This window comes from Anopheles stephensi, chromosome 2, assembly GCF_013141755.1.
Source record: "Anopheles stephensi strain Indian chromosome 2, UCI_ANSTEP_V1.0, whole genome shotgun sequence".
NCBI classification, from domain to species: domain Eukaryota; kingdom Metazoa; phylum Arthropoda; class Insecta; order Diptera; family Culicidae; genus Anopheles; species Anopheles stephensi.
The window spans coordinates 74,583,301-74,592,535 of record NC_050202.1 but is presented as its reverse complement, the minus strand read 5'-3'; the positions used below and the strand labels follow the sequence as shown (position 1 = coordinate 74,592,535).

The following is a 9,235-nucleotide window of genomic DNA, read 5'->3' as shown; positions in this document are numbered from 1 at the left end:
CCACCTTTCCTCTACACACTTTGGCCATTCCAAAAGTGCGGCATTTTGTGTGCTACTGTGTGCTGCATTCGTCAAGGAAAAGAATTGTTAATTTCGGTGCGAAAGCTGCACCGGACGGTATTTTATGTGCTTTTATTACATTACCAAGTGTGGGCGCGTGTCGTTGTACAAAAGCTAGCCAGTAAACAGGCCACATTCGCTGCCGTGTGTCTCGCGATTTGGTTTCGCCGGCTGAACCTTTGCTATTCGGCATTTTGGCTATCGGAACCGAACGCCGCTTTGACAAACGCACACACATACACATACAGAGACGCGCGCGCACGTAGCGTCGAAAAAAGAGGTACGGGAACGACTTGCCGCTGCTGCTAGGTACAAAATCAACCAAACAGCGCCGCACCGCTGTAGCTCTCGTCCATTTGCCAAGGTTAACGAAATTGGCGGGAGCTTGTACAACTGAACTTCGGGTGTTTTTGGAGCTGATTCTCACCAGGGTGCATCAAAATGGGTGATCGAGCAGATGGTGGTAAGTGGAAGCAACAGTTTTGATCCTTTGTCTCTCTCCCATTGACACTATCGGTTTTGTGCAATTAATGTGTCTCCCGTTCGCAGCGGAAGCATTCGATGATGCGGTCGAGGAGCGTGTCATCAATGAGGAGTACAAAATTTGGAAGAAAAACACTCCCTTCCTGTACGATTTGGTCATGACACACGCGCTCGAGTGGCCCTCGCTAACGGCCCAGTGGCTGCCGGACGTGACGAAGCCAGAAGGGAAAGATTACTCGGTGCACCGGCTCATCCTCGGCACGCACACATCCGACGAGCAGAACCATCTGCTGATCGCGAGCGTGCAGCTGCCGAATGAGGATGCACAGTTCGACACGGGCCACTACGACAACGAGAAGGGCGAATTTGGCGGGTTTGGATCGGTGTCGGGAAAGATCGAGATTGAGATCAAAATTAACCACGAGGGAGAAGTGAACCGGGCACGCTATATGCCACAGAACCCGTGCGTGATCGCCACCAAAACACCGTCCAGCGATGTGCTCGTGTTCGACTACACGAAACATCCGAGCAAGCCGGAACCGAGCGGCGAATGTCACCCGGATCTGCGGCTGCGAGGACACCAGAAGGAGGGTTACGGTTTGTCGTGGAACCCGAACCTGAACGGGTATCTGCTGTCCGCCAGTGACGATCATACCATCTGTCTGTGGGACATCAACGCCACACCGAAGGAGCATCGGTTGATCGATGCGAAGAACATATTCACCGGCCATACGGCGGTGGTGGAAGACGTGGCATGGCATTTGCTGCACGAATCACTGTTCGGCTCGGTGGCCGACGATCAGAAGCTGATGATCTGGGATACACGGTGCAACAACACCTCGAAACCGTCCCACACGGTCGACGCACACACGGCCGAGGTGAACTGCCTCAGCTTCAACCCGTACTCGGAGTTCATCCTGGCGACGGGGTCGGCTGACAAGACGGTCGCGCTGTGGGATTTGCGCAATCTGAAGCTGAAGCTACACTCGTTCGAATCGCACCGGGATGAAATTTTCCAGGTGCAGTGGTCCCCGCACAACGAAACGATCCTGGCATCGTCCGGCACGGATCGCCGGCTGCACGTGTGGGATCTGTCGAAGATCGGCGAGGAGCAGAGCGCGGAGGACGCGGAAGACGGACCGCCCGAGCTGCTGTTTATTCACGGTGGCCACACGGCCAAGATATCGGACTTTTCGTGGAACCCGAACGAACCGTGGGTCATCTGTTCCGTGTCGGAGGACAACATTATGCAGGTGTGGCAGATGGCGGAGAACATGTACAACGACGAGGATCCGGACGTGCCGGCAAGCGAGATCGAGGCCGGTGCACCGTAAAGCGTACTTGTGTTTTAATACATTCGCATAATTATTTGAATAGGGTTGTATCGCGCGTCACAACGGTTTCGTTCTGAATTTATGTTATCTTTCCGTTTTCTTATTTTACTCTATGCACTGCAAGCGGTATATAATGGCGATCCTTCTCCCAATCATAACGCGCCGCCGGAGTGCATGAGCTTACTGTATCAGCATATGTTTGAAATAAAAGAGTTCATTTGACGGACATACACAACTCACACACACACAATCCTAATATGTAGAAGATCTGTACCAACTGCATGGCGCAAGGAGTACTCGGTAACATTCAATAAAATCAAACTCTGAAGTACCTTCTATTGTTTCAATGTAGAACGTGCTCGGAGTGGAACTGAACGACTCAACCCGTCTGATGAAACCGTTTCCATGGAAACAGAAGGCATTGAACATTAGATTGTAAGACGGAGTGTGACTATGATCTGTGTCGGTGGTCTCTTCTTGACTTACTAACCTGTTAGGTCATGCTGGCCTGTAGATTGGGGATCGATAGACGATCCTTTCCGGCTATACCTTTGGACCATCGGCCTAGTGAGTGAGCTGCTAACGTTCGACATGGAGAGAATATAGCAATAGATTTTGAATCATTCCGAGTTTTGGCGACCATTATAAAATTCCGTAGAAAAAATGAGCAATTCCATTATATATTAAGTTTATTTAATGATGGATTGAAAAAAAAACACTAACGTTCAATTGCCACTACTGACACGCCGCTCTACATCATTGAGTTTTGTCTTATTTTACAATAAATTGTAGCTCATTCTGTCGTACCTGTTTGTCATTGCGTCCGCAGCGCAGTTGCTCCGGAGACAGAGCCGCCACGCGTATCATTCCTGCTCGAACACGCTCTCACCCCCGGATGAAGCTTACGATACACCACTATTGACAAACTGCATAAAAGTATGATGTTTCGCCGAAAAAATGGGGAAAATCAAGATTCTTTCGCACTTAGGCGGCAGATTTGAACCGCTCCAATCTTAACCTTGCCTTTTCGGCGTAATCCACCGAAGCAGCTGAAACCTTCCCGGTGGCAGCGGCGGCGGCGGCACCGTTAGATGCCGGTGTGCCGGTAGTAGCCGCCGTCTGACCGAACCGAGCCTGTCGCTTTGCAAGCTTTTCCTCCTGCTCCAGTTTGCTCATTTCAGACGACACGGAACAACCGAACCGTTCGGCACGCTTTTTCAACGCATCCAGGGACGCCGGTGTACTATTGTTTGGCGCTGTAATGCTGCTCGAGCTGGTCAGTCCAAATCTTGCCGCACGAGCCTGCATTTTGTCCGTACCAGCGGTGGTACTGTTGGTGGTGGTGGTGGTGGTGGACGCGGCAGGAGTAGTGGACGGCGGCGATGCTCCCGTCGCGGTGGCACCAAACTTTTTCGCTCTCATTTCCAACCGTTCCAGCGCGGTAAGCTGCCCAAGCTTGACAACCTTCTTTTCCGGTTCCCCATCGCTTCCACTGTTGGCAGCGCTGGATGACGTAGTCGAAAACGGTTGCCTTTGTGCTTTCGGTGCTTCAGCCAGCGGACTGCCGGCCGCGTCCGACGCAAGTGTGGGCTTTGTGATGGAAATGTTTCGCTTGAGAGATATCTTACGAGGGGTTGCCGCTGGCACGTCGGACTTGTCCGTGGTTTGGTTCGGTTCGTCTTCCGGCTTTCGTGGTTGGTCGGGCGAAATCGATTTCGAAGTTTCGCTCGGCGTGGGCGACTTCAGTATCTGCTCCTCCTCCGCCACCGGGTCGGTGAGATCTTTGTCCTCATCCAGCAGATCATCATTGAGCTCGTCGTCTAGCAGATCTTCTGAGTTGGCCGTATCCTCCAATACATCGCCACCATCTGTAAAAGATGCGAGAGTTTCACACCAGGTACACAAACAACTGAAACACCACGATGCTACGATGACCTACCCAACAATGCAGTTTGTAGCCGATCTACAAGCTCGTTCTTGTTGCCCATCACACTTAGACCTCGTGCCTTTAGTTCCTTTTTCAGGTCCGCAACCTGCAGCCGGAGAAAGGAACGAAAATAATATGCGTTTTTCGAGACAGTTTTTGTACCTAGCCGGAGAGCGCTTGCTTAGCGGATGCCCGGCTATGGCGGCGTCCCTAGTTACCTTCATCTTGGAAACATCACTATCACTCATTTTGCGGCGGTTAAGTGTTTTCGCGAACGTTCAGCTGAGAATGGGTCAAAGTCAAACACTACTTTTGATAAGATTCGGGGCTAATCCTACCGATTTGTTTAATAAAGTAAAAGTGTTTCTACACACGAAGAGAAACTTTTATGTGATGGCTTGATTGTTGTTTTGAGTTGACGTTTTTGACAGGAGCAAATTGAAGTTTGAAGATTGCCAAGGTGAATACATTTGAATGCGCCGAGCATAAACGCACGGAAAATGAAAATCGAACACGATTATTTCAGAATTTAGGATAAAAATAGTGTTTTATGGGGTTTAAGTTAACTTTACATTACTTAACAAATGCACGTCACCATTATAGCTGAGGATTTAGAAGAAAAACAATAATGATTGGCTGTAGATTCTTCCATCTATCGAGGATAGAGCTCGACACAATCGTCATTTCTATTTATTTCGATTGAATAAACTAAATTAATGCATTCTCTAATCATCATACGTTGCCATTTATTTATTTTAGCAATATCAATTCAGAATGACGAGAGCGTTTGTTGGCCGTTGGGCGAGTGCGTTGTTTACATGTGTTTTCAAATAACCGAAGCCTGACAATTTGGCGCCACACCAACAGCTGTCAAATGCAGACCGCCACACTCGCTCGCGATCCCATATTCCGGGAAAATCTTGTAAATTCAGCCCAGTACATGTTTGGCCTGTAAAGTTCCGTTTTCGTGAAAGGGTGTACGGGATTGGCACAAGTCGTCGAACGTAGTATCCTATCGGCCGCGTAGAGAAAACGATGGACGCCGAGCAGCTACCGTTTCTGGCGGAATATTCCAAGAGCAACCGGGCATCCTGTCGATTGTGTAAGCAAAAGATCGACAAGGATGTGCTCCGGATTGCGGCGATGGTTCAGTCGGCGATGTACGATGGCAAGGTGGCCCAATGGTACCACGAGGATTGTTTCTTCAAAAAGCAGCGACCGACAACCGAGGGCGATGTAGCTAACTTTCAGGCACTGCGCTACGAGGATCAAAAGAAAATCCGCGACGCAATTGGTAAGTACAGCGGCGCAGAGCGTTGGTGTAGCGACAGCCAGTGGAAACTTTATTTTTCCGTCGAATTGTAGCTCTGTTTGCGAAGGGAGTCGTTCCTGCGGCGGGCAAGGGTAAGGGAAAAAAACGTACCGCGGCCGAAACACAATCGCTGAAGGATTATGGCGTGGAGTATGCTGCCTCGGGCCGGGCCATGTGTCGCGGATGCGAGCTGAAGATTCTGAAGGACGAGATGCGCATCAAGAAGGTCGTGTACGATACGGAGGTGGGCATGAAGTACGGCGGACAACCGCTGTGGCATCATGCCGAGTGTTTCGCTAAACTGCGCTCCGATCTAGGCTACTTCGAGAAGGCCGAATCGTTGCCAGGTTACCGTTCGATGAAGCCGGAGGATCAGTCGACGTTGAAGAAATTGTTGCCGTAAGTATTCGACCTCTATAATGATATGATATATGATAAGTTTACACTGTACTCTTTTCCTGTACAGCGCCATCAAGGCGGAGGATGTACCGTCGAAGAAGGTGAAGGAAGAGGTTAAGGATGAAGTAGACAAAGCGGCCGAATCAGTCGAAGAGAAGCAGATCGCCGAGCAGCAAAAGGCGTTCTACAAGATACGCGACAAGCTGAAGTCGCTCGGGGTAAAGAAGGCGGAGCTGATCCAAATCCTAGCCCAAAACGATCAGGACATACCGGAGGGTAACGATCCGGTACTGGATCGTGTTTGCGATGCGATGCTGTTCGGTGCACTAGAGCGCTGCTCGAAATGCCGTGGCCAATATGTGCTGCAGAAAGCTTCCTACGTTTGCCAGGGAAATCTGACCGAGTGGGTAAAGTGCATGAACGCGGAAAAGGCACCACCTCGCAAGAAGACAATAATCCCGACCGATCTGCAGACGGAATACTCATTCTTGAAGCGGTTCAAGTCCAAAATAAGCGATCGCGTGTTTCGGTTTGTACCGCCGAGCGTCAACACCGCCATGAAGGGCGTCAAGAAAGAGGAAGAATTGCCCTCGGAACCGAGGATAAAGCGGGAGAAGCCTCCGCTTTACAACATGGAGTTTGTCATACTGGGTACAACGGCCACCCCGAAGGATCAACTGAAACTGAAAATTCAAAAGCTGGGTGGTAAGGTGGTGACAAAGATTGCTAGCCATACGGCTGCCATCATCTCCACGCCGGAGGAAGTGGAACGGTTGAGCAGCCGCATGCGGGAAGCGAAGGAACTGCAGATTCAGGTGGTGCCGGAAGAGTTCCTGGACGATGTGCAGGGCGGTGGTGCGCTTTCGTTCATCACTAGCCGTGCCATCTGCGACTGGGGTTCGGATCCGCAGACGCGCATCCCAACCGAGGAGGAAAGCAAATCTCGCTCGAAGAAGAGCATCTACGAGAAGTCGGTACCGGCCAAGATGAAGCTCCAGGTTAAGAGTGGGCTGGTCGTCGATCCGGACTCGAATCTTGCGGATAGGGCGCACGTGTACAAGAACGATCGCGTCATTTACAACTGCGTCCTGAACAAGGTGGACATTCAGTCGGACAAGAACTCGTTCTACAAACTGCAAGTGCTGGAGGACGATAAGCAAAAGAAGTAAGTAAAGCGTTAGGGCAAGCTCAATGCGTGGCCTATTCCGTGAGCGTTATCAAATTTTCTTTAAACCCCACCTCTTTCAGATACTGGCTGTTCCGTGCCTGGGGACGCATTGGTACCACGATCGGCGGTACAAAGGTGGAAAGCTACAACACGGCAGACGACGCCATGACTGCGTTCGAGAACCTGTTCCTGGAAAAGACCGACAACGATTGGGTTAGCCACAAAGCAAAGTACCACAAGATGCCGGGCATGTTTTATCCGATCGAGATCGACTACAGCGAAACAAAGACGAAGCGACTGACGGAGCAAAGCGGCATCAAATCGAAACTGGCCCCGGCAGTGCAGGAGCTGGTTCGCATGCTGTTCGACGTGGACGCAATGAACCGTGTAATGTTGGAGTTCGAGCTCGACATGGAAAAGATGCCACTCGGCAAGCTGTCCAAGCGTCAGCTGCAATCGGCCATGAAGGTGCTGTCGGAAATTGCGAACCTAATCGGTACCGGTGGCACAAACGCTCAGTTTATCGATGCCTCGAACAGATTCTACTCGTTCATTCCGCACAACTTTGGCGTTTCGTCCGTCACCGTGCTCGATACGATCGAACAGGTAAAGGACAAGCAAACGATGCTGGAAAGTTTGATGGAGATCGAGTTTGCCTACTCGCTGCTAAACGATTCGGACGAGGCAGGCAAGGATGGTAAGAATCCGCTGGATGCGCACTACGAACAGCTGAAAACGGTCATTGAACCGATGGCACGTGATTCGGAAGAGTTTACGCTGCTCGAACAGTACGTGCGCAATACGCACGCGGAGACGCACAAATCGTACGATCTGGAGATTGCCGAGATCTTCCGCATTAAGCGTAAGGGCGAGGACCGCCGTTACCAGCCGTTTAAGAAGCTGCACAACCGCAAGCTCCTTTGGCACGGTTCTCGGCTGACCAACTTTGCCGGTATCCTAACGCACGGGTTGAAAATTGCCCCACCGGAAGCGCCGGTGACGGGTTACATGTTCGGCAAGGGTATCTACTTTGCCGACATGGTATCGAAATCGGCCAACTACTGCTGCACGAACATGGTCGATTCGACCGGGTTGATGCTGCTGTGCGAGGTAGCACTCGGCGATATGCAAGAGTATCTGCAGGCCCACTACGTGACGAAGCTGGCCACCGGGAAGCATAGCGTGAAGGGTATCGGACGCACCCAGCCCGATCCGACCGGATCGCACATCCGGCCGGACGGGGTAGAGATACCGATGGGCAAGGGTGTGTCGGACGAGAAGGTAAAGAGCTCGCTGCTGTACAACGAATTCATCGTGTACGACGTGGGACAGGTCAGCTGTCAGTACTTGTTCAAGATGAATTTCAAGTACAAATACTAAGCCCAACGTTAGTGGTGGTCTTTACCCCTGTGGTGGTCTGCGTAAAGATGGACGACAAGAGCTGAATGTTTGCGTCGTATTTGTTGATTTTCGTTTTACTTTGTTTGATTTTTCCAAGCATCTCACTGAAATGGTCGTTTTTTTGCTAGTTTTTACCATACTGCACTGTATACGCTATCTGTTTCTCTTACGTCCACAAGTCATGTAATGCCGAAAGCTTAAGGTGAAACTAAATTCTAATCGATTTATTCATACCGTTCGTATAAGACGATGACTGCATTGTGAAGTATCAATTCAAACACTATCCTTTAGCCGTTCTAAATGATAAAATGTTTGCATTCGAATACAATTGCCGGAGAAACCATTTAAAATATGCTTTAAAACAACAAAATATTAGTTTCAGGAAAAGGCGTATTTGACTATATACTCGATATTAATCACATAAGTTACCGCATAATCCGGAACCATGCTAATACTGATAACGGAGAAATATAGTTAAGGTTGGTGTTCTAAGAAATCAGTTAAACCGGTTTCTGTTTGATGTAGCAATCTCTTCTCACCGCCCTTAGAGGCCCGGCCCAGAGCTTGACCCCCACACAACAGATCACATCAGATGCGGTTATTCTATATCCCGCAGGAGTTTATCTAAACATGCTATTTTTAACCCTGGAAAATGCTGCATCAGCGTGTAGTTGCGTCGTGTGTTATGGAGTCGGCATTTTAAACTCATTACACATGGAAGAGCAGGTATACTGATAAGCATCAATTATGATTCAGCGGGTATTTAAAAAATAGGAATAAGTATTTTATTAAGTACAAAAAGCAATGGCTAATCACGTCACCCGTACACCGAACGGTTAATATCAATCATCTTAAAATGAGTTATTGCTGAATGCTGGTTAATTAATAATGAAAATCCTTGCTGGCTGATCTACTTCCGGTACCACATCTGCACCGTTTTCATGCGCTTGACCTTTTTTTGCAGCTGCAGAATGCCGTAAATCAAAGCCTCGGCCGTGGGTGGACATCCGGGCACGTAGATATCGACAGGTATGATCCGATCGCAGCCACGCACCACCGAGTACGAGTAGTGGTAGTAGCCACCGCCGTTCGCACAGCTGCCCATCGAAATGACCCACCGCGGTTCGGGCATTTGGTCGTACGTTTTCCGT

The 9,235-nt window shown here is 49.8% G+C and overlaps 4 protein-coding genes across 5 annotated transcripts in view; 2 read left to right on the top strand and 2 right to left on the bottom strand.

Moving 5' to 3' along the window:
* Positions 1-7: 7 nt before the first annotated feature.
* On the top strand, positions 8-2,252 carry LOC118505832 (probable histone-binding protein Caf1). The gene is made up of 2 exons (XM_036042187.1): positions 8-523; positions 610-2,252. Exons 1-2 carry the CDS (start codon positions 502-504, stop codon positions 1,875-1,877), a joined length of 1,290 nt encoding a protein of 429 aa, XP_035898080.1. The 5' UTR covers positions 8-501; the 3' UTR covers positions 1,878-2,252.
* A 296-nt stretch (positions 2,253-2,548) lies between these two features.
* LOC118505833 (SAP domain-containing ribonucleoprotein) lies at positions 2,549-4,238 on the bottom strand. 2 transcript variants are annotated; one of them, XM_036042189.1, is made up of 4 exons: positions 4,143-4,237; positions 4,023-4,086; positions 3,817-3,910; positions 2,549-3,745 (listed from the first exon to the last, which is right to left on the bottom strand). In XM_036042189.1, exons 2-4 carry the CDS (start codon positions 4,050-4,052, stop codon positions 2,862-2,864), a joined length of 1,008 nt encoding a protein of 335 aa, XP_035898082.1. In that variant the 5' UTR covers positions 4,053-4,086; positions 4,143-4,237; the 3' UTR covers positions 2,549-2,861. The 2 variants fall into 2 exon arrangements, with proteins under 2 accessions (XP_035898082.1, XP_035898081.1); XM_036042188.1 differs by having other exon boundaries at positions 4,023-4,238.
* A 412-nt stretch (positions 4,239-4,650) lies between these two features.
* Positions 4,651-8,583, top strand: LOC118505793 (poly [ADP-ribose] polymerase). The gene is made up of 4 exons (XM_036042126.1): positions 4,651-5,098; positions 5,170-5,515; positions 5,583-6,680; positions 6,764-8,583. Exons 1-4 carry the CDS (start codon positions 4,840-4,842, stop codon positions 8,061-8,063), a joined length of 3,003 nt encoding a protein of 1,000 aa, XP_035898019.1. The 5' UTR covers positions 4,651-4,839; the 3' UTR covers positions 8,064-8,583.
* A 70-nt stretch (positions 8,584-8,653) lies between these two features.
* LOC118505795 (NADH-quinone oxidoreductase subunit B 1-like) overlaps positions 8,654-9,235 on the bottom strand; it is a 1,121-nt gene continuing 539 nt past the window's right edge. The window contains exon 1 of the mRNA XM_036042128.1: positions 8,654-9,235. This exon is cut by the window's right edge and continues 539 nt beyond it. Coding sequence (XP_035898021.1) covers positions 8,995-9,235 — 241 coding nt within the window. The 3' untranslated portion in view covers positions 8,654-8,994.

Coding starts and splice junctions, on each gene's coding strand:
- LOC118505832 (XM_036042187.1), top strand. CDS start 502: ATGGGTGATCGAGCAGATGGTG. Junction 524..609: donor GGGTGATCGAGCAGATGGTG/GTAAGTGGAAGC, acceptor TCCCGTTCGCAG/CGGAAGCATTCGATGATGCG.
- LOC118505793 (XM_036042126.1), top strand. CDS start 4,840: ATGGACGCCGAGCAGCTACCGTTTCTGGCGGAATATTCCAAGAGCAAC. Junction 5,099..5,169: donor GAAAATCCGCGACGCAATTG/GTAAGTACAGCG, acceptor GTCGAATTGTAG/CTCTGTTTGCGAAGGGAGTC. Junction 6,681..6,763: donor GAGGACGATAAGCAAAAGAA/GTAAGTAAAGCG, acceptor CACCTCTTTCAG/ATACTGGCTGTTCCGTGCCT.
- LOC118505833 (XM_036042188.1), bottom strand. CDS start 4,052: ATGAGTGATAGTGATGTTTCCAAGATGAAG. Junction 3,911..4,022: donor GTGATGTTTCCAAGATGAAG/GTAACTAGGGAC, acceptor CTCCGGCTGCAG/GTTGCGGACCTGAAAAAGGA. Junction 3,746..3,816: donor GCTACAAACTGCATTGTTGG/GTAGGTCATCGT, acceptor CATCTTTTACAG/ATGGTGGCGATGTATTGGAG.